Source organism: Schistocerca americana, chromosome X, assembly GCF_021461395.2.
Source record: "Schistocerca americana isolate TAMUIC-IGC-003095 chromosome X, iqSchAmer2.1, whole genome shotgun sequence".
NCBI lineage: Eukaryota > Metazoa > Arthropoda > Insecta > Orthoptera > Acrididae > Schistocerca > Schistocerca americana.
The window spans coordinates 668,477,777-668,502,691 of NC_060130.1; the positions used below are offsets into that span (position 1 = coordinate 668,477,777).

Genomic DNA, 24,915 nt, shown 5'->3' on the forward strand with positions numbered 1-24,915 from the left:
CTGATTGAACATCTCTTACAAAAATGTTCTCCAGTCTAGACTAGCAGTAACTACACAATCCACATTAAATTTTTAAATACAGGTTGTTCCATTTATATGATGACCACATGCGCAGGGTTGTGTTTGCCAGCCACCAGAGCCATGCAGGCTGATTGAATGGGATGCCCATCTCCCTGTAAATGATGCACTATGCACCTAATCAGGCAGTGTCACTCAAACAGTGGGGCAAGGCTGAATTATTCCATTCCACAATTAGTGTTCATTTACAATTCATGTATGCGCACACAGTCTGCTTGTATTGTCCAGAGATTTTTTGAACACAAATTTCCAGGTGCTTAAATTCTGAGTTTTGGTGCAATTCGCAAATTAGTGAATAAATTTCGTGAGATGGGGAGTGTTCATGACAGGGAGCATAAATGACAACGTACAGTGCTCACAGAAGTTGATCTCGATGATGCTGCATACCAAATGGAAAATTCCTCTAAAGTCTCTTAGATGTCTTTCACAGCAAACAAATTTCTTGCACCTCTGTACAAAGAGCTGCTACATTACTTGGGCTAATGTCCTATAAAATAACAGTAGTGCAAGAACTTAAAGCTGCTGATCCTGTGCACAGGGTCAGGTTTTTCAAATTGGTTTTGAAAACAGTGCATGACGGTGAAATGGATCCTTACCTCATGCTGCTTTCAGATGAGGCTTGGTTTCATTTGCAGAGGTATGTTAATTCCCCAAACTGTCAACACTGGAGCACCAATAGGCTTATTTTTCTTCATGAGGAACCCCTTCATGATCAGAATATAGGAGTGTGGTGAGCAGTTAGTGGTGACAGAATAACAATCCCAAATTTTTCAGTGACACAGTTAACAGTGAAAGATACATGCAAAACATTTTGCAACTGTTTTTTAATTAACTGGAGGAAAGAGAATGAAGCTTCCATGTGTTTTCAGTAGGCTTCAGCAATGGGTCATACAGTGAATATTTCTTTGCATACAATTCACAATGTGTTCCATGACAGAGTTATTCACAACAATATCTAGCCCACTCAAAGTCCCTATTTAACCATGTGTGATTTCTATTTGCAGGGAGCTCCAAAGGATAAAGTGTATACAACAAATCTGCACACATTACAGCAACTCAAGGATAATATCCATGAGTCAGTACTATTCTTTTATTTTATGTTTGCACTTGATGCACTGTAATCTTCTTTCGTAAAATTGTTAATTCACATCAAGAAAATTTACTGTTCTTTTTGTTTTTTGAGACACATTCATAACTTTGTAGGTTCTATAACAGAATACTGATTTGTGTGATCCACATCCACCTGTAAGCAAGGGTTATTTTTAGTTCAAAATATGTGATTTACTGCTGTCACAATTTACTTACACTATCATTATTACCAACTCAACATAAACACCCTCTCCTTTAGCGTCACTGTCATCAATGAGGAGAACAATATTTTCATTTGAAGTTGCAACCATCTACTCATTTACTGATGTGAAGGAAGTACAACCTTTAGTGTTGTTTAAACGTGTATTGGAAATTAAGAGGAATAAGGATATTAAAACTTTGGGATGAAAATCTGTGTTGTCATCATAGGGATTGTGAAGAAGAATAAACTGGGGCTAATGGATTGCAGTTAGCTGCTGCCCATCTTCTGTGACAGTAGGCCTCACAAAAATACTACTTCCAGTTTTATGCATTTCAACCTTGAAAAGTTTTTACAATGTCTCTGCTCCAGTTTACACAGTGCACGTAATTACACAGAGATGAAATATAATACTTGTAAAGTGCATCTTTGAGTTAAATCCTGTCATCTGTGAATGCTTTCTAAGTCTTTTCCTTAATTTTGACAAATCACTTTTTCAGTCACATTCTGTTCCTACATTCTGTGACTTGGGAGTCGACAGCAACTGCTTTCAACATCTCTTCTTTGCTGGTTGTAGTAACTTTATCAGTTTTTTGCCTTTTATTGCATCTTTATGCTAACCCAATGCAATTTCCTGCAACAAATATTTTTCAGCCAGGGAGCATTACATCTTTGATAATAAATACTGTGTCTTTTATTATGTATGATTAATATCTGCAGTCAAAATGTGCTAATCATGTTGACAGCTGATTTTAGAAGTGTTGTCAAGCATGTTAATGCTAACTTAGATCAATATCCTTTGATGCATACGAGTTTAGTGTCATACACCAAACAGGAGTCCTGAAAAGAGTTCAGTTTCTGAACTAATGTCATACTTGACCTGCAGTCAGCAATGTTTGTAAAAATGTTCTGTAGAATAAAAATACCTGCAATAGAATGCCATGCAACTACGATAAAAAGTTAATCATCAACATCATTTCCTTGGGGCCTTTGTCCTGCTTCAACGCAGGGTTGGCCTTATTACAATAGATTTGGCAGCGTTAGCTGCAGAGGGTGGTCGGATGCCCTTCCTGCTGCCACCCCGAACTCCCCGGGACGGAATTTGTGTACCCCAGCTGTCTGCGTCTAGTGTAAGCCATGGAAACATTTTCAAATGTCTGCGAGTATTGTAACTGAGGCGGAACGTGGGGAACAGCCCAGTATTCACCTAACGGGATGTGTAAAACCGCCTAAAACCACATCGATGGTGGCTGGCATACCAGCGCTTGTCGTTAATCCGTTGGGCGGATTCGATCTGGGACCAGCACGTCTACCCGAGTCCAGGAAACAGCGAATTAGCGCTCTTGGCTGGGTCCTGGTGGATATGACCAAAAAGTTAACATACTGCATAAACTTTTTATGTCATCCTGCATGCCACTCTGTTGTTGGGAAAAAGGGAAGGAACTACTGGAATACATTACTCTCATCTAACCATCACTGACCAATTTCTATAGTAATGATGAATTACCACTATTGGACAGTGATTGCAGAAACATGTTTAGTATGTTGATTGTGTTATAGCTTTACCTGTGTTACATTAGTTCTGCAGTTCATTTTGTTTATTGTCTTCAACTGTAAAACAAATTCAGTGAAACCAGGATTACTTTTTGTTCAAGATTACTATCAATTGACTCCTTGCAAAATGGTGTGTTTCCTCAACAGGCTTAACACATTGGCAGTCTTCAAAACAATTACACATTAAATGGTGATTTAACAACCTGCTCTTCCTGAAGGTCATAGATATCTCCTATTTCACTGCCCCTACCTCTGACTTCACAAACTTGCATGTTTACGAAGTATATGTGTTTTTATTGTTTTAATAAGTGACTGAACTGTTGGTGCTGGCACTTGCTTCTGCCTATACTGGACTGCACCTTGTACACTCTGGTGCTGTTAATATGGAATGGCCTCTTCAACGCTAAAAACTGCACACACATGAAATGTTAACTCTTTACTTTCCAGGACACTTCCTTCAGAAGAATCATTATTCCACTGTTCATACTCCAAGTGTCTAGCCCCCCCCCCCCCCCACCACATACACACACACACACACACACACACACACACACACACACACACAAAGAGAGAGAGAGAGAGAGTTCAGGATCAGTTCCCTTACAGATCTTGTATTTTACAACACAAAGGCAGAGCCAAATCTAATATTCATGTTAAGCATATGTAGCCCTCTTAAATTTTAAAAGGGGGTGGGGGGAACTGAAAATGATCAAAAGCATATTAATCATCTGACAACACTAACTGGGACCCCTCCTGCATCTGTATACAGATTAAGGAAACTGTCCTTTTAGAGACAGTGGAAACTGAGAATGTTTAGGAAATCCTATTGTGAGTAAGAACCAAGAAGAAATTTATGAAAAAACATTTTTGTAGTTATCTTTTACAGATAACTATAATAGTATTACAACTAAATTATTAATAAGCTCCCTAACTTTACAAAGTAATTACAAGGACTTTAGGCAAAATATGAAGGTGGACTTTAAAGTAATATATTTCACGAAGACATTCAGTATGTTGATATACAAAAATATATGTACTTTCTCCATTACATTCACAAAAAAATGTTGAAACATACACCTTGTGAATTCACAAATTCTGGGCTCTAGTGATGCACAAATCAGGGAAGGTCCCATCTGAGATTAACAGGAATTCTTTCAGAACAAAATAAAATTTATATTTAAACATTTGGTTTGCAATATATTATTACAAAAGAACATAAATAATTAATTTTTTTGGAAGAAATATGAAATCTTAGGTTGCTTTGCTTCTTTCAAATTTTTCTTAGAATAAAATCATGTGTATTGCAAGCAAACATTCTCAGGCTCATTAAAATTTAGAAGTTCCTTGTCAACCTGCCCTTTCTGCTTGCTTTGGTCTCCTCTAGCACCTCTAAGTGTTGTTACAGAGGATTCTTTGAATTATGAATACAAGTCTCTGATTGATTGTGCAGTATTATGTGCATTAACAACTCCTTCTATACCTTGCAGATCTGTGTCTGCAAAACCCTTCTCTATCCAGGGATTTTCCCAGTTGCCATGAGAGAGTGTTCATGAGGAGAAGAATATCACTTTGACAATGGAAAAACCTGACAGTATTTGGGCTGAATTTGTTTTCCAGGCTTTGTTTAGTGTTGTTTTAATCACTTCATTTTATGTAATAATCAAATTTTTTACTGTAAACAAGATATGTTTCCAAAAAGGCATGAACAACATGTGTGTGAGTCAGGGTTAAGAATTGGAAGTGTAAGACACTCAGTGGTATGCTTATTGGTGTCTGTCAATGGTATCAGCATCATCTCTGTTTCTCCTAGTATCACTGAGCACCTACGCCAATGCCAGGATCAAATCTGAGGACTACACCCAGGAAGCATATTGTTTCATTTTCATGTTATCCTAGCATTATCACCCTCATTCTATAAGTAGACTGAGCCCAAAACTTCCCTTCATTGGATAAGAAGTATCCTGCAACTGCAGCAGTTTTTCTCACATTACTAATAAGTACAGTATTTCTTTGGAAAAGGTTAATGAGGATATCCACTTTCATTTTTGAATGTGAACATATAATGAAGTTCAATAAAATAATGTAAAGACACAAGTATATAAATTTTAGGTAAAACAGTGAATTCAGCCAAACAACTGTGGGTCTGTGTTCTCTGGACTAGTGATACAATTATGTGTTTCCATAAAATCTAGAATGAACATGGAAACAAAAACAAGAAAGTCAGAAAGCCCATGTTACAGAAATTAAAAAAAAAAAGAAAGAAAACATGCACATGCAGCAGGAAATGTCCATTCTCTGGGAGCCAAGAAACTGATAATGAAAATTTGAAATGTGGGAAAGATTAGCAGCCCATCACATACATCATTAAAGAAAAGGCAACATAAGAGTTGGAGAGAAGGAAGCATACGTGCCTACAAAAACAAGAACACACACACACACACACACACACACACACACATTCAAAGTAGATGAGTGATGGCCCAGTAATCCTCACATTTTAAATTTTCAGAATCCGACAGTAATGGAAGATAATATTACTGGGTCATTAAGCTATTGTTAAGCAATGCAATAATGGCAAGTTAATTTTATTTACAATCAAAGAAAGTATATCAACTGTTGTATTACTGCAGTTTGAATGAAGACTTATATAAAATTCTGTTCTGTTACAAATTGAATTTCACTCCATACTTTTTTCAAACAATAAATGTAAAACTTTATGACAAGTTAATATTTAATTTTTGGTGAGAGATACATTTCAGCCTTGTTCAACATAAGAAAGGAACTAATGTCATAGCTTTAAATTAGTTAACATTACCTTACATATGTAAGTGAAACTGAATGTTACATGATAAGTCTGTCAATCATTTTTTGTAAGGGAGAAAGATATTAATCGTGGTACTCTACCTTTTACATAATAAACCATTGGCAACACCAAGCAACCCAGCAAATCATGAGTGAGGCTGAATGCGAAGGGCTGCAGGAGCATAATAAGGATTTTGGGGCGGCGGGCGTCTGCACAAACCATACAGCCGCCATTGCACATCACATCACAATACAGCTGACACGTATATATAGTTATTTATATATACTGGAAAATGTTACTATAAACTTCACAGAGCCTCATACATCATCCATAATAAAACTGTCAATATTTTTGTGACATGAATTAATTACTTTACTAGAGGTTCTCCCTCCAACTTTTAATTGAAAGACAGAATTTAAAGAAGTTCAATTAATTTTACTTGCAAGTATATGAAATTAATGTCACTGAGCCATAATATGGCATGCTTCTGATTAAGACCTTAACTGTATATGCTCTAATACTTTCACTACTATGGCATTAGTTCTTAAGTTAATTTTGAGTGCATCTGAAGGTATCTCATAAATAAATATTGTAAAACTGTGTTGCATTATAGCAACAATTTACTGTTTCTTTAAATGATACCTATCATTTAAACACTATTTACTTGTCATCTGTGTCACAAAATTAATAATAGTTTGTCTTACACATATGAATACCAAAACAGCACTACTACTTCCTAAGTCATACGAAGAGAATGTATTAGTTTTTTTAAATTCAGGATCTCATTGTGTACACAGTTTTCCTGCATCATTTTTTCATCTTGTGAATTAACAGAAGATGAAATGAAATAGAGTGTACTGATAATAGCTGTTCATTTACACTAACTCAATATATATCTATCCATCCCCTTTCAACGGAAAAAAACTCTTCACTTTTCTACAAAATATACTACAGTGCAAGCTTAGCTACATTTTTCAGCACCCAACATACTTTCCCACATTCAACAGTGTTAGCATTTATTACACAAGAAGCTACAAAACAGCCACCATCACAAAGAAGCAACCCACATGAAAAACAATTTTTTAATTAAAAGCTTGAACTAATAGTAAAAAGATTACAGCAGACAATAATGGAAAGTAACAGCCAAATATGATTTCAGCCTCCTTCCTTGATCATCTTTCCAAAGTAATAAATTCAAGCAGCCTCATTAATAAACAAGTCATGTGGGATACAAAAATCTAGTATATGGATAATAGGGCAATTTTAGGCAGTTTTACAATACTCTTTGAAACTGATCTCTAAACACCACAATATCAAATCCATGTAATTCTATGTACTGGTTACTGATAGTAAAATGAAAAACTGTTGCTGTTTCTTATTTTTTAATGCTTTTTTCTTCAAATGCTATCTCAAAGATAAAACTGTTAATTAATGCAAATATCAAGTATGAAAAATCTAGGCATACTGCTGTAAGTAAATGTGGACAGTGTAGTGCCAAGAAAATGAAGGTAACACGTACAGTATACTAAATTAAATGTCCAAATACCTGTTTTGTGCTATTTTTCGCAATGTGTCTGGACACCGTATCAATTTGTCCAACGTCTTGACTATTGACGCAAATGTTGGCCTGTGAGTTCTTTCCTTCTGCCAGCAGTCCAGCATTAATTGATATATTGCTTCTGGACAGTCCATTGGAGCAGGAAGCCTGTAAAAATTTGTATCAAAAGAAGTTAAAAGACTGTGTCCAACTAACATTGCAACAGAAAAACACCAGGGCAAAAATCAGTTTCTTTGATAGGGATTCAACTTAGTAATGTTTAGCCGAAAAATAAATTCAGTGTAATATTGTTTAGGCTATCATCAAGACACAGTTTTACATCTGCAGTTACATTTCTGATATTAATACAGAAATGAAACTTAGCATGTGATCTCTAAGAACATAAAATCATTATACAATGCAAAAACTAGACACTGGTAAAGCAATATTATTTACAATAGCAATGGAAGCATTAAAGTATATACGTATGTATGATTAATACTAGTTACTTTTGTGTATTGCTTCAAAGAAGCTTGTGAAGGAAATGATGTAATATGTTTTTATTTTCTTGCAACATAAAAATAGAAGTTAGCAACATGTGGACCAGAAACAATATATCAAGTATTACAGGAAATTTAGATGTCCACGGATGGAACAGTCTGCAACATTCATGATGTTAGTGTCTCATACAACAATTATAAACATGACTTAATATTAATGAGAAGCAATGAACTTTCTCCAAGGTATGAAGTATTGATAAAGTGTCACTGAATTAGAACAATGCCATTTCCAGAGTGAAGAAATTTCTGATAACATTGTGATCAGAAGAAATCCCACATTCAGGTTTAACAAAAGTGTTCTCTGTGACAACACTTCTTCATAATGCTGAAATAAGTGCAACTTCTATAACTTAAGATCATACTACATAGAACAGAGACAAGACAAAGTGTCTAGAGAGTTCTGTTCTGGAAAGCAGATGGGCATTGAGTAATACAATGACAAAGTCAAGGCACAGTTATTAAATTGGAAATATTAAATGAGCAAAAATTAAATTTCACAATTATAAGCAAAAGGGGAAGGAGGAAGGTAGTGTGTGTATGTGTAAGTGTAAGTGTAAGAGTGTGTGTGTGTGTGTGTGTGTGTGTGTGTGTGTGTGTGTGAGAGAGAGAGAGAGAGAGAGAGAGAGAGAGAGAGAGAGAGAGAGATTGATAAAATGTTCACTTTTCCTTTGTATCTAAAACATTTTCACTTACCTGTAACCCTTCTCTATAGACTTAATTACATCTTGATTACTCCAGTTCCAATATGGTCTTTCGCCGTAAGACATAACTTCCCAACAAACAATTCCGAAACTCCACACATCTGATGCAGATGTGAATTTCCTGAATGCAATAGCTTCTGGTGCTGTCCATCTAACTGGAATTTTTCCTCCCTTACAATAAAGAAATAAATAAATAAATACATAAAATAAAATAATATTACTTCATTAAACTAGTTATTTACTGGGGAAGAGACAATATACACGTTGGGGACAATATTCTTAAACTAGCTGAGAAACCAGGCACTGCAAAGGTATTAATTTATAGCTGTGCCCAAGACCTCGTAATCATTGATTTTATTTTCATCCTACAAAGTTTTTCTGAACACAGTGTTTCAAGTAGTAAGGCTGGGGTCGTGAACAAAGAGCTGGTTTGCTACACTAACACAGGAGAGAGCCATGCAGAGCTGGCCGTGCAAAAAGCAACTGACACTAAGGTCCACATCTGCAACACACAGAAACTTTTATTGTGCTTTGTCTACAGTCACAGCATAGCTCACAGGGAATTGAGCTCACAGGGAATTGTACACATTTCAAGCAAAATGGTAAACTGTTAGGAATAAGTGGGACTGAGGGTACAAAAAATCAGTTTACTGCACCACTTCCCATCACAATTTCCCTTCTTTGATGTTAAATTGGAATAAATGGGATTGAGGGAACAAAAACTCAGTTTACTGCACCACTTCCCATCAAAATTTTCACTTCTTTGATGTTAAATTGGAGAGAAGTAACTTAATGCCTCTGTGAGTGAAGGGTTCTGAGGAGAGAGATAATTCATGATGCTCTCCATTAGAGTTACATCGCACCTCAATTCCAGAAGGAATTTCCAAAGAGTGAGTAAAAGCCTGATCTTCTCAAGCCACAGCAAGTCTTGCCTCACCATCTTAATAGGATTTCTGAGACTGCATTGTACTCAGTGCTTTAGCTATTCTAGTGTATTCAGAAAGACTAGACCCTTTTCTTGGCATTTTTATTCATGAACAAAATGAACTGTAATGAGCTGGAACCCAAATCACAAAGCAAACTTTTCGTAGCAAAGGATTTAATAAGACCTATCAAAAGAAGCAAAGCAATGTCGTTAAGTTTTTAATACAAGGTGTACAACTTTGCTTCCGCCGTTTGCTGATAGGTGGCGACAATGGTAAGTAGTGGTCGAAAGGAACAGATCACAGACGTCTGGCAGTTAGCTTGGACCTCGCTCAACATAACCTCATTCAAACATTAGTTGATTTGTGTCTGCGTCATAAATTGTTCTTGATTGAAAATGTCAGTTTACAAGCCTAATTCTCCTCATCTACAGGAGGTGTTACTGTTTTGATTCAATATGAAGAAAACAGTGCCCGAGTCTCATCAAATGCTCTCAAGTACATATGGTAAGGACGCTATTAGTGAAAGAACGTGTCGGGAGTGGTTTCAACACTTCAAGAATAGTGATTTTAACGCCGCAGACCGGCATAGTGGTGGAAGAGAAAATGTTTTCGAAGATGCAGAATTAGAGACATTGCTGAGTGAAGACTTGCGTTAATCTCAAGAAGAACTGGCACGATTAGTGGGAGTGACACAGCAAGCCATTTTAAAACGTCTCAAGGCTATGGGCATAATTCAGGAAGTAGGAAGTTGGGTCCTGTGTGAGCTGAAACCAAGAGACATTGAAAGGTGTTTGTGAACAGTTGCTTCAGAGGCAAAAAACGGAAGGGATTTCTGCATCGCATTGTCACTGGGGACGAGAAATGGGTTCATTATGAGAACCCTAAACACAAAAAATCATGGGGATATCCCGGCCATGGTTCCACGTCGCAGCTCGGCGTCGTGTACTACAAGGTGTTAAAACCAAGCGAAACAATCACAGGTGCTCGTTATTGAACACAATTAATGCATTAGAGCAGAGCATTAAAAGACAAATGGTCGCAATACAGCAAGAGGCACGATAAAGTGATTTTGCAGCACGACAATGCTCGACCCTATGTTGCAAAATAGGTCAAAACATACTTGGAAACTTTAAAATGAGAAGTCCTACCCCACCCGCCGTATTCTCCAGACATTGCTCCCTCTGACTATCACCAGTTTAGATCAATGGCACATGGCCTGGCTGACCAACACTTCCGATCTCATGGAGAAGTCACAAATTGGATCGATTTGTGGATCACATCAAAAGATGAACAATTTTTTCGACGTGGGATTCGTACACTGCCCGAAAGATGGGAGAAAGTGATGGCCAGCAATGGAAAATACTTTGAATGATACATGTATAACCAATTTGATTCATTTGAAGCCACAAATGTTGGGGAAAAAACGGCGAAGGCAAAGTTGCACTCCTTGTACAAAAACCAAAATTAGTAAATCCATACATCCTAGTCAAGTAAATTTAATTTAATTTCATCCATCCTTGCTAGGAGGGACGAGAGGATATTTTAACCAGCAATTAGTACACCAACAGCTGTATTTTAATCTCTAATTTATTCCAGAGGCAATTGGTTTCAGCATTCCATTATGCCATCCTCAGGCCATCTATGGTGACGTAGTGGGTGAAATTTGCCAGACAAAATATCATGCTAAAGTGAACCAATATCTGCACCAGTGTATGTAACATGGCTGTACATTCTTAAAACAATCTGAATGCAACTCAACTGTATAGCTGTGTTACACATGCTGGTGCATATATTGGTTTGCTTTTACGTGATATTCTGTCTGGTAATATAAGATCAGCCATTGTGTTATGATATAGGGCCTTGATGATGGTGGCAGCAGGAAGGGCATCTGACCACCCTCTCCAGCTACCACTGCCAAATCAATAGTAACATGGCCAACCCTGCGTTGAAGTGGGACAAAGGCCCCAAGAAAGAAAGAAAGAAAGAGGGCCTGATGATGGAATAAAGGAATGCCAAAACCAGTTGTCTCTGGAATAAATGAGAGATTAAACTACAGCTGTTGGTTTACTTATAGCTGGTTGTATAAGTAAATTTAAAATAAATTTTTATTCATAAAGATAAAATTGTGTCACTTCAGTCTGTCACTGACATAAACTTATAAAATACTTCTGTCACTGTTTTAAAAAAAACTAAGAGCTCCGTCTATAGGTTGTTTGGTGTACTACAAAACTAACACCACCACCTATTGGTTCTCTGGTGTAACACACCATGATGATTAAACATCTGTACTACACTGAGAACACAAGTTTAGAGAACACTTTAGATTACAATCTCCAATGGTCCAATTCTGATAAAATAAAGCCTATATGTTGCCGCAAGCTACACTCAAGTTACCATTAAAATTAGCCTAGCAGTTTTGGAGATTAAATGTGTTCAAACAGACATGACGATCAGATAAGACTTTAAATTATGAATTTTTTAAACCAGTTTTGATGAAATAAAGCCTACATGGTGCCCCAAGCTACACTCAAGTTACCTGTGAAAACCCATGAAAATTCGTCTATTAGTTTTGGAGATTTGTGTGTTGAAACAGTCTCACACAATAGTTTTACAGTTTTATTATTAGTATAAATTATATCAATAAATTTAGTACATGTACTAAATTATAAATATGAAAGACTGTAGAATTCTTGCAACAAAAATTATACGCTACAGCATCATTCTTCATTAAGATTGTATCTTGTTAGTGCAACATTGTTTTATTATTTGCCCCTTCTTTATTACATTTCCACATAAAAATGCTTGCTACCTGAAAGTGGTGTAATGTACATTGATTTTTTTTTTAATTTTTGTACTATCTGACTAAGCTTAGTTTCAAGTCTTTAACAAAATATGAGGGGCACTCAATAAGTAATGCAACACATTTTTTCTCAGCAAATTTTGCTTAAAAATTGCGAAATTTATCCTGGGACATTGTGTAATATTCCCACATTGGCCACTATAGCTTCCTGAAGTTCCAGAAGCTGGTGGTGCATTCCAAGCAGAGAGCACTCATTGAGTTTCTTTTGCCAGAAAACCAGAACATCACAGACATTCATGGGCACTTGTAGAATGTCTAAGGAAACCTGATAATGAAAACAATCAGGGTGAGTTATTGGGCGAGGCATCCATCATCATCGCAACAAAAGTCACGCAAACCTGCCCAATCTCCAGCGCGATGGCCTGCTGCACACAGCTATGACTCCTGCGATGTTGGAATGTGTGGACACATCTCATTCGAGGTGACCAATGGATCACAATCAAACACCTCGCTGCTCAACTAGACATAGTTGTTGGTAATGCTCACAAAACTTCACTGGACTGCTCTTCCTCATCCACCCTACAGCCTGGATCTCAAACATTCCACCTTCCGTTTGGCACAATGAAGGATGCACTCTGTGGTAAGCAGCACACACTATGGCAAGCAATAAATGGTTGATGCGAAGGTTACCAATGCAAAAAGACATTAGCTGTGATGTCGACCAGTGGTGGGGTACCATGCAGGCATACTGGCCCTCCCAGTATGGTGGTGTAAGACCATTGCATTAAATGGGGATTATCTTGGGGGGAAAAAAGGACTTTGAAGCCAAAAGAGTGGTGAATAATATGGTGTATTGGAATCCTGAATAGAAACACTTGTATTCAGAAAAAAAGTGTTGCATTACTTATTGAGTGCCCATTATAGCTGGAGAACATTTTTAAGTTCCCTTCTTTCATTTATAATCAATTATATTCCATTTCAGTTACAAACAAAATAAATTATTGTTCTCTAAACCACACTTCAGTAGTTAATGTACAGAAAGTACCAAAACATCTCCATATATTTCAAAATATTGATATACAATTTGTAGCGGAGCAAAAATAGGGCGGTTATAATGAAAGTGCAGCTACTCAAAGAGGTCCAGTGTGGGCTGTAATTATCATATGGCAGCAAAACTTGGTAGATAATCTAATGCATTAATGCAGAAGCGATTTACACTGAAAAAAAAAAAATCAGTTACAATTTTGGCCACCAGGTCCAAATCTGGCACTGTGAATGCTAGAAAGGTGTATAGAAATGTTTCTATATGTAATAGATTACAAATGGGACAGGGACAAAAAAAAGGGTCAAAAAAGTGAGAAAGGTATAAGCTTGATTTTGTTATAAACCACAGCTTACACAATTTGTACAATATGTGCACCGGAGATGTTGATGAGATGCTGAATCCATAAAACAACATAATCAACAGTCACTTGCATCAGTTCCAATAGACTCTGGGCAATGTCTTCCAGTATACTGGCCTCCAGATCAGGTAGAAATTGAACGTGTCCCTGGTAAATGAGTTCTTTTAGTATTTCACATGGATTTAGATCAGGTGATCTTGAAGGCCATGCATCTGGTAAACCTCTGGAGATAAAAACATTCATTGAAGGTTGCATTAAGCTGATCCTCCACTGGGTAGGCAACATGAGGTGTTGCCTCATCTTGCATGAAAACTGTGGTTTCCACACAGCTGTGTTCTTCCAAAGCAGGAGTCACATGCTGTACAATGAGGTCTTAACAATGTGCAGACGTCACAGTACACATGACAGGCCCTCTGTGTGTATTCTCTTCAAAGGAGAATGGATCAAGAATAAAGGTGCTTGTGAATCCACACCACACAGTCATATATGGCAGTTGCAATGACTCATTGTGTACAACACATGGTTTAACAGTGCCCCAAATATGGCAGTTCTGTGTATTCACTGCAACCTGTAGTGTAAAATATGCCTCGTCACTCCATAGAATGTTGCCTGGTCACATGTCATTAACTTCAATCTGTGCCAGAAACCGAAGAACATAAAACAGTTTCACTAACTGTGCACTGTCTCTCTTCTCAGCAACCATACTATTCACTCACGTCACAGCATGTCAAATGACGGCTTCGATGTCATACCATGCTACAAGCAGTCTACAGCACCAGATATGCACATAGCGGCCAAACTGGAACTAATCTTTTTCCCAGCATAAAACGGTTCTGTGTTAGTACATTCGCATACCTATCAAATGTTGCTACCATACAATAATTATAGCCCAAACTGGACCTCCAGGAGCAGCTGCACTTTAATTATAACCATGTGGTATTGCATACGTTTTCCAACAGCATTCACAATTATGCTGCCCAGAATGGCAGTGACATAAATATGAGACTTCTAACCAAAAATGAATGAAATTTAAGTCTATTCAAAAGTTATTCTGTACACATCTGAGTAGGATAAACACTGGGTCTGACATTCACGTAAATTATTTATTACTTTGAACATTACAAACACTAACAATGAACAAAAACGAGAGAACAGTCCAATGTCGCTAACGTGTTATTTGTGAACATGGTTTCCCTACGAATGCACAAAAACTACTCTACAATATTTGGCTTCACTGGTGTACCACTAGTCTCATCTAAAATTTGCCATTGCTGTAACTTCTGTTATTTCTTTTCAGCAATGACTTCACACTCTTTCGTAACACCACGTTTTTTCCTTAAGCTCCATCACATTTCCAGCACCATAAAGCAGAGGTTTTGTGTCTGAATCCTGTACTATCCCATCAGTCACATTCTAAAATACTGAGCTGTGATCAGTATCATTATGGCTGGCAATCTTCTCCATTACGAGGAAATACTCTCAGAGAGACTCTTCTCGTTTCTCCTTCTGTTGAGATAGCAGTTTTTGGATCTCTGCAACATTTGTCTTCATATCACATTCTTCTCACAATGTTCTCTTCAGTGTGGCCCATCATGTGAGACCTTTCTCAACCTGCATAAATAGCTTAGCCATACCTTCAAAGTGACATTTTGGAGAAATAAGCATTAGCAGTTGGCTTCAATGCATTAGAAAAACCTTTTCTTTGAGATCTGAGATCCACTTTTTGGCTGGATATCTGTCACTGCCACTAAATAACTTAGGACCACCCTCAATGTCATGAAAAAACAGAGGACATTTATCTTGTCAATGTGGAGAGCATTATGTTTCACTTCTGTCGTCTGTTTCTGAACTGCAATCTTTTCCATCTTCTTTTCCAGAAAACTGAAGTCTTTTATTGCTACTTATTTGAGATGCATCCTCTTCTTCATCAGCAGATCACCACCACCCTTTTCTGATTCTATGTTGTCAATAATTTTTAACACAAGTTTGTCAGTGTTGGATAAATAATAGCAAATTTTGGTAGCCATTTCATTTTTCATCCCACTAACTAAACACAATATATTGCTATCAATTCTGCTTCAGAAGATGATTCTACCATAAATGACCTCTTAGCTTCAAGTTCACCAGCTGTTGATTAAAAAGTAAAACCTGAAAATTCTTTAAAATGTTTCCAACTTTTTCGAAAATTAACTTATATAATGAGTTAATGGCCTTAATCGCTGCAGAGGTTATATTTTTATTTATTTTTTCGATTTCATGAAACACTACCATTTTCAGACATTTTTTGTAAAGTACAACTCAGCGTCGCATGTTCAATCTTATTTTGTATAACAGCTTTTATTTTGTTGGATATTTCTCCCTCCATCATAAGGTTTAAATTTCTCCTTGAATCATTCTGGTACTGCTAATAGCCATTAAAATGTGAATCCTCATTGTACATCCAAAATCCACACAATCACACGTGACTATGTCATTGAAGGTAAAATGGCACTCAGAAAAGCTCATCATAAAAGTCAAAGATTAGATGGTCAGTTTGTAAGAAAAACATTTGGTCCGAGTTCTGCATATACTATTTACTACTTTCATCTTACAACCTCAAACAATGAACAAAAACAAAGAAACAAAAGAACAGTCCTATGCAACTTTCACATTACCTGTAAACATAGCTTCTCCAGAAACACACAAAACTACTCTGCAATATTTGGCTTCTTTGGTGTGTCACTAGTCTAGTTGATAGGCAATCCCTCATCCAAATCCCACATTTGAAACCACAACAGCCCATCTACCTTAATGTTGCCATGCAATTAGTGAAGAATTGTGAATAAATTGGGCACTATTAAATAGTTTCACAGTACAGTTCATCAATATGATAGAATCATCAATCGTTGAAAAACTTTCACATTATCAGCAATAATAAAAGATAGTTATTCAATGGATTACTTTGCAAGCAGGGCAGCATGTTATTTACATTTGCCACATTCCTTTTACATTATATACTGATGTTGAATACATCTCAGATTTGTGATTTATAGTGAAACTGGCTGTTTTGCGTGTAATTATTTTACTGTCTGACAAGAACATGTATTCATGAAATAAATAAATAGTTTAAAACATAGGAAACCACACAGTTAAGTGCTTTGTTTCAAATATATGGTAATAATTGTTAGTAGACTTTTCTGTTATTATTACAGAACTAGGAAAATGCAACCTTACCCTTGTAGTGTAGGCCCCTTCTGTTGTACTTTCAATTTCACGACTCAGTCCAAAGTCAGCAATTTTACAAACAAGTTGTGCATTGACAAGGACGTTGCGAGCTGCCAAATCTCTATGGACGTAGTTCATTTCAGAGAGATACTGCATACCAGATGCAATGCCTCTTAACATCCCCACCAGTTGTATCACTTGGAATTTACCATCATTTGCCTGAAAGTAGAAATGTCAAAATTTTATTGTATCTCTTGTAATTTACCATAATTTGCCTGAAAGTAGAAATGTAAAAATGTCCCTCATTAATAGATGCGATTAAGCAATAAGCTTGATGTGATGGTGCATGCTTTCTAAGCATATACGATCAACTCAGCCAAAAACTGTAAAATGTGGAGATAATACTCTTGAAGCTTAAATGCAATGTAAATAGTTAACTCAATAACTTAATGCTCAGTGAAGGACACAAGGGATATTAAACATAGCACCCATATTTTGCGGAAAATAAGTGAAAAGGTAATGTGACCAAGATTAGTAACAAGAATAAGAGAAGAAAAGACAATGTTGTAAACTGTCAGAGAAGTACATGTAAAGATAATGTATATGTATGAATATAAAAAACAAGAGCAACTTCAAGAAAAGCTGAGAACTTACATATGTACAAAAAGGGGTGTTTTCGAAAAGTACTAGGAATTTTCTTTTTTGGAAATAATTTTATTTATTCTTGAAAATGTTGTGTGACTAGGGCCTCTCGTCGGGTAGACTGTTCACCTGTTGCAAGTCTTTAGAGTTGACACCACTTCGGCAACTTGCGTGTCAAAGGGGATGAAATGAGGGTGATAAGGACAACACAACACCCAGTCCATGAGCGGAGAAAATCTCTGACCCAGCCAGGAATCGAACCCGGGACGTTAGGCATGACATTCCATCGCACTGACCACTCAGCTACCAGGGGCGGACTACATGATTGGGCCTTATTTTCACAGTTATAACCATATACCCATGTTTTGTCACCTGTTGTGACATGTTTCAGTAGTGCTGCATCATTGTTGACTTCATTTAGTGACTCCTGGGCAACTGCCATTCACCACCGTTTTTGCTCAAAATACACGTTTGGTACAAATTTTGCTGTCACATGTTTCATACACAAAACATCTGAAAAGATTTCATGGCATGAGCCAACTGATATGCGAACATCATCACCAACTTCTCTGTGATTCAGAGATCATTCATAATCATTTCTTTCACTCTTTCCACATTTGCACTGATTGTTGATGTGGTGGGTCGTCCAGAATGTTTGTCACCTTCAACTTTCCGTGGCCATCTTGGAAATGCTTATACCACTCGTAAGCCCTTGTTTTGCTCATAGCAGACTCACCGAAAGCAACATTCAATATTTCTCAAACTTTGTTACATTTTATTCTATTTTGTAGCAAAATTTAAAGCAAATTCTCTGTCTAGTTTTAAAATAAATCAATAATCACCACTCATAAACAAACAAATGTAACCTTCTTGACAACTGACTACAGACTAAATATCCAAATGGCTACCAGTGTACAGATACACTTTAGATATTTACCAACACACACACACACACACACACACACACACACACACACACATAAAGGAAAAAAAAGAAAAAAAAAAAAAAAAAAAAGAAAAAGAAAAATCATGCCAATCACACTAATACAATTTGTAAAATTACAAAACTCCTGATACTTTTTTTTAACACACGTCGTATATTATGAGAGACTTTAACAGATATTTTAAAATGAACAAACAGTGTTAAAAACTGAAATGGAACTGCACAGTTGGAAAAATTAAAAACAAAACTGAAAAATTCAGTCTGGCCACAGTTACAGGCCAGACAATGGGCCCACATAACTTGAAAGGACCTAAACAAGTAATTTAGCCTAACAAGCCTCTTGTGCACTTCAATGCTGATAAATCAAATGTTCAAATATGTGTGAATTCCTAAGGGATCAAACTGCTGAGGTCATCAGTCCCTAGACTTACACACTGCTTAAACTGACTTAAGCTAACTTATGCTACTGAACAACACACACACCCAAGCCTGAAGGAGGACTCGAACCTCCGGTGGGAGGGGCCACGCAATCCGTGACACGGTGCCTCAAACTGCACGGCCAGCCAATCCAGTATTGGGTGAGGATGACATGGAAGTAATCATAAATTACAAAACTGTCCCCTCACAATAGGTTACAGATGCCACTAGACAAGCATTGAGTACTTCCTGACCACATGTCACAGTGCTCAGGAAAATTGTACTGGAAACTTGAAATATGGGAGAAACTTACTTGAACTTGTGAGTCACAGTAAATGTTAATATGGAAGGGTACAAATGTGTCAAAAAGCATGAAGTGATGGATCACTCTTCTCAGTGGGGTACAATTGAAGCCTGCTCCAGTATGGAATACTTACAAGGTGAAAGCTAACTTTTGATATACAAGCCCCCATTGAAAGTGTATAATACAAGGGCCTATTTTAAATTATATTGAAGCCTGCTCCAGTATGGAATGCTTACAAGGTGAAAGCTAACTTCTGATATACAAGCCCCCATTGAAAGCGTATAATACAAGGGCCTATTTTAAATTATATAATCCAATTTGTTCACCTATAGGACCTACTCATCAAGAGAGTGTTGTCCCAGATGACACTCTTTTTGTGAAAAAGTCATTTGACAAATACTTCTCATAAATGAGGATACTTGAATGGTCTCTGAGGTCACAAGATAGCAGCACGATGAAGCTACAGGAAGCTATTCAATGTGGTCTGTGCATACAAATTGAAGTGTTTTGTAATGTGATATTGGTTCATAGAGCTGAACAGAGATGCATATGAGATGGTAAGAGAAACACTTTTTACATGTTGGATCCTTGAGAAAGTCAGAACATTTTGATTCAAAGGAAGGTGACACGGAATTTATTAAGGGAAGGAGCGTGTTATGGAGTACAAGGGAGTAGAATTTGGTTATCTGGCCAACATTCCAGTGAGTTTGCAGTTACACCCACATCATAGTAAGGGGACATGAAAATATTATGGGAAGGAGTGTGTTATGGATGCTACTATAATGCTCCAAATGTACTCAGTTGGGAAGTGGCCAAGGTAGGGTTTGTCAAGCACGAAGGTAAGTGGTAAAAACTCTCACCATGTGCAGGCGAGCAGTATCAAGCTGAAACGTAAGCTTAGGATGACTTGCCACAAAGGGAAACAAAATGGGGCATAGAGTATCGTCAGCGTACCACAGTGCTGTGAGGGTGCTGCGGATGACAATCAAAGAGGTCCTGCTACAAAAAGAAGTTGCACCCTAGACCATCACTCCTGGTTCTGGTTGTGGCGCCATATGGCAGGTGACAGTCACGTTGGTATCCCATCACTGTCTGGGCATCGCTAGACACGTCTTCAGGGCTGGAATCTCACTGACAAGAGTAGAATCGTCTTCAGAGATGAGTTCCACTTTGAACGGAGTCTCAATGACCAGCAAATCTACCAATTTCTGTCCTACTTGGATAATTCTTTCGTAGTGCATTTCTTTTTTATTATTTTTTTATTAAAGAGGCAGGGAGGAGGACAATAAGAGTTTTATAACCACTGCAGATAGGAATTACTCTTGCCCAAATGGCTGCCGTTTTTGTGTCAAACTAGCACCAGTATTTAAGAAATCAAACAATTTTCTCACTGGTATTCTAGTAGATTTCTTTCCAACTCATTGTTATAAAATATGACACTTGAGGTTTCAATTCGACTGCTGACATCACTGCTAGCAGCTTTCAGTGGTGTATGTTTCATATCTGTTTTGATATTTTCCTATTACTTACAATTAGGCACTCTTTCATTCATTATTACTTTCTTACTGAGAAAAGGTGGTTCACAAGACTTCTTAAGAGAATTTACTTGTTTAGCGGCCTTTAAATTGGACCTTGAAAGATAAGAATGAAACAAGTGACACGATGAAATTTTGAGTCAGTCCTTGAGGCAGGCAGAGATACTGCATTTGGTAGTGCATTAGCCCCCTAAGGCAGGGATCTGTGTCCCAATAACATTGTGGCACATGATTTTAAGTTGTCATCAGTGTACACTATTGGGGGTCTTAGTTTGATTCTACAAAGAAAGCAGTTTTACCTGACTCTAGTTACTCATTGTAGATCCTTAACGTGGAAGCCACAGAGTGTGCTAGTATAACTATGCAGGCAATAATCAAATGGACACAGATCTAATGCCTTACCATTTGTAGCTGAAGCTTCCTGGCAAATGAGAATTACACGTCAAATAAGCACTTCAACTTGCAATCTTGTATTTCCCAGCCAACACATTCATCAACAGAGCAAGCCAAATGTGCTTAATAAGTCTCAGGGCCATCAGCCAATATCTCCCACCTAAGAGTCTGACTCTACTATAATATTTCTTAACAGTGCACACAGTCCTGCAAACCAAAAGGTTCATTTTGTGTCCATTTGTCACTCAACACGCAAATACAAGGTTTCACAATGTCAAGCTTATTTTCCATGTACAATTATTTTTTAAATGTGTTTGACTCCTTTGTGCAGTGTAGGTAGTGCTCAATGTCAGTACTTACTCATTAGCTTGTAGTTTTTCTTCTGTGGAAGAGTTCAGCAAATGTTAATCAGCATCTTAAAAACACCTGTGACCATCTCTGTTTTCTTGCTTTCATTATTTTTGCTTGCATTTTCTTGTAATGTACAGCTACACTGTCTTTAGTGCCACAATCATGTAGTTCGATCTCTTGTTACAGATCTCTCATCAGAAACTTAATTTCATCTCTGACTGTGTGTGTTAGTACCTTCTTTGGTGTTATTATATACCTGCACATAGTGAAAGATGGGTAGCACTGTGCTTTTATGTGAGGATGCAGGAGAAATCGTCGGATGCCCAGAAACTTTCAGAAGCTGCATTTTTCATAGTTGACAGGCTGGACTGTAGTAGTGTTGGAGCATCTGGAGTGTAGGCATGGAGGACCTCTGATTTCTATGGTATTGTCTGAGATCTTTGATGTCAGTGTGCCTTCCAAAACACCAGGCTTGACCAGTTTATCGTCATGCAAGAGTGAATGTCGGTATATGAAGGTTCACTAACCTCTTAACAGAAGGTGAATGTAGGTACTGGTTGCACACTTGTCCCCTTACACATCACCAGCAGATATGAGATGCTATCTGAGCCAGCAGAGGTTACCTCATCTGCTGGCACTGGGTCTGAAATGTCTAGACAAGTGCAAAAATGGTATGATGACCACTGGGTGCCCAACGGAGTCCTTCGGAATAATGATTGACAAGTCTGAAGTATGCAAGGTTAGTTTGCTCTTTCTTTATCTGCCCTGGGTTCTCATTTGATATCTCAGTGAGGCTCAGCCTGCAACTACTGAGTGCAGCGGGTGGAGCTGGCTGCAGATAATGGTTCATACCAACATGAATAACACCTGCTATCAAAATGAAGAGGCCATCCAGTTCCTTTAAATGGCTGGCTAATTTGATGTAGACAACAATCCAAGCATGGGGAGGGCAGATAATTGCTTACAATTTGCAGTACTGCCCTCAGAATGGATCAAAGTAACTTGTTTCAAAGTACGATGAAGCAGCTAAACCAGAGACTCAAATGGTGTGTTTATCTCAGAGGTGGATATTTTGAACTCTTTCCCATGTAGAACTGTAGGGCACCCCTTAATAGGTGACAAATGCATTACATACAATAAGTAGCTACTTGGGTAGCGAAATACAGTGTTGTCCATGAAAAACCAGCCCCGAGTACATAAGGCTCGCCAATTATGCATTGCTCGCCATGAGCAGATACAACAACAAATAGATAAACATGCAATAATTAGATAATAAAGAACTAACAAATAAGCTAATGCAAAGGTCTATATTTACTGAACCGATCTCATCTTTACCTTACATTACATTAGGTGCTGAAAATGACCTATTTTTGCTCCTCTGCACTTTTGTGCCAACCCTAACATGTTATATACACTTTGCACACCCCTGTCACATCAATTCTCAATATTTCATTACGAATATTGTCCTTCAAGTCTTTTCACATTATTGGGTTATTTGCATGACACTTTTCTTTTTAGTCTGCCCCACAGATGAAAGTCACAAATGATTACGTCTGGCGAATATGATGACCACAATCCTTTGCTGGCAGTCTTTTCTTCTGTGAATCTTTCATGAATTTGTGAGACTGACTCACATGGAGTGTGACAGGTTGTCTCATCCTGTTGAAAGACACAATTGTATGTTCATGGGTTTGGAGGGTGCCAAGTGTGTGTAAAATTCCTCAAAGATTTGCATGTACATAGCACTGTTTGCTGCTGTTTCAATACAAACGTTTCCCACAATCTGACTTACTAACACAACACACCCTATTCCAATTTTTCTGCAATGAAGAGGTTCTTCATCAACTGTACAGGAATTGTTTGTTGACTAGTAACTGGTGTTCTGGGAGTTCACATGTCCTGTCAGATGGAACCAGTCCTTGAGGCAGGCAGAGATACTGCATTTGGTAGTGCATTACCCCCCTACGGCAGGGATCTGTGTCCCAATAACATTGTGGCACATGATTTTAAGTTGTCATCAGTGTACACTGTTGGGGGTCTTAGTTTGATTCTACAAAGAAAGCAGTTTTACCTGACTCTAGTTACTCATTGTAGATCCTTAACGTGGAAATACAGTGGTGGATCCAACACTTCACTCTCAACTGTTCGACATACCCATGTACATTCACACATTTTGTGTCATCTTCCTTATTCAGTCCTTGGACACATCATTTTGTAGGACTTCATCCCTATATGGTGTAAAACACAAGGACAAGACCTACATGAAACATTCACCTGTTGTGGTGGTTTACATTTCGACTTCTTTGGCCTATGGATTATGTGTGCCTGAATATCCATGATTACAGCAGGTGTACAAACGGACAAGGCTCGATCCTTTTTTGCATTTGCAGCTGACCCTGAAGTATGTCTCTTTGTCGCCAAATCATGTATACTGCTCTTTGTTGGTGTGGATGTGCCAGGAAACTTCTTTGCAAATATGTATTATGTTTCCTTAAATGGACCAGTAGACACATACACCTCCACTATTGCGATTCTCACTCAAGGAGGATACATCACGCTAAGATGTTTACTTCACAAGTCTTAACCAGGTCACAATGGTTTTCATACTGACAATACAAAGCATAGTTGCAACAACTTTGAAACAATACATGACAACTGGCAGGCAACAATGAGCACTCTAGTACTCAGGGCCAATTTTTTGTGCACCACCAGGTACTTGTGGCACGTACAAGTAGGTTTTTTAGGTTGGGAAAAAACTTCCGCAGACATCGTGGATCCTATTCAGAGGGAGGAATAGAATAACAATATTAACAAGCTAGTCTGAGAAAGCATCAATATGTTAACTGCAGGAGTTCTCAAGTTAAGATTCTCAGAATTACTATCACTTATTAATTTTAATAATGGCACAGTAGTAGAAGAAAAAGTAAGTGCATGAAACCTGAAGTGAAAAGCAGTGAAATCTTAAAATTATGTTTGAAATATATATTGCAAAGATACACTAGATGCCAAAGATGACAGCATATTTATTGCCATAAATAAATAAATTATATCTGCTGAAGTTATTATAGTACATAGATGTGAAGAGATTTGGATCAAGGTAATTTCAAACATACAGCAGACATGGTAATCAGATGCTTTCAAAGACCAATCGTCTCAGGAGCTCTAGTCACAAAACACTTCAAGGGAAACTTGAAGAAGGTTGCAAGCAAATTTCCTGATCATGCTGTGGTACCATGGCCAGATTTAAATTTCCCAAAGTTTCACATGATTACAATACATGCCAGTAACAGGGATTCAAATGATATTATACTAAAGATCCTACACAAAAATTACTTTGAAGAGTTAGTTACAGAACCAACTCATGAAGAGTTTATCTTAGATCTTCTGGTGACATAATTAAATAAAGAGAAAGTCTGAAAAACCTTAATGAAGCATAAAAATTGTGTAAAGAGAGCACAAAATTTGAAGCGTTTAAT

General features: G+C 37.5%; 1 protein-coding gene across 4 annotated transcripts in view; it reads right to left on the minus strand.

Moving 5' to 3' along the window:
• Positions 1-24,915, minus strand: part of LOC124554825 (ephrin type-B receptor 1-B) — a 345,617-nt gene that overhangs the window by 18,128 nt on the left and 302,574 nt on the right. For 3 of the 4 annotated variants that reach the window (XM_047128489.1, XM_047128488.1, XM_047128487.1), the window contains 3 exons: positions 16,864-17,073; positions 8,514-8,692; positions 7,270-7,428 (listed from right to left, as the gene is read on the minus strand). In XM_047128489.1, the coding sequence (XP_046984445.1) occupies positions 7,270-7,428; positions 8,514-8,692; positions 16,864-17,073 (548 nt within the window). Of the gene's footprint in view, positions 1-5,824; positions 5,933-7,269; positions 7,429-8,513; positions 8,693-16,863; positions 17,074-24,915 lie in introns of all 4 variants that reach the window. The other variant, XM_047128490.1, reaches the window with a different exon arrangement.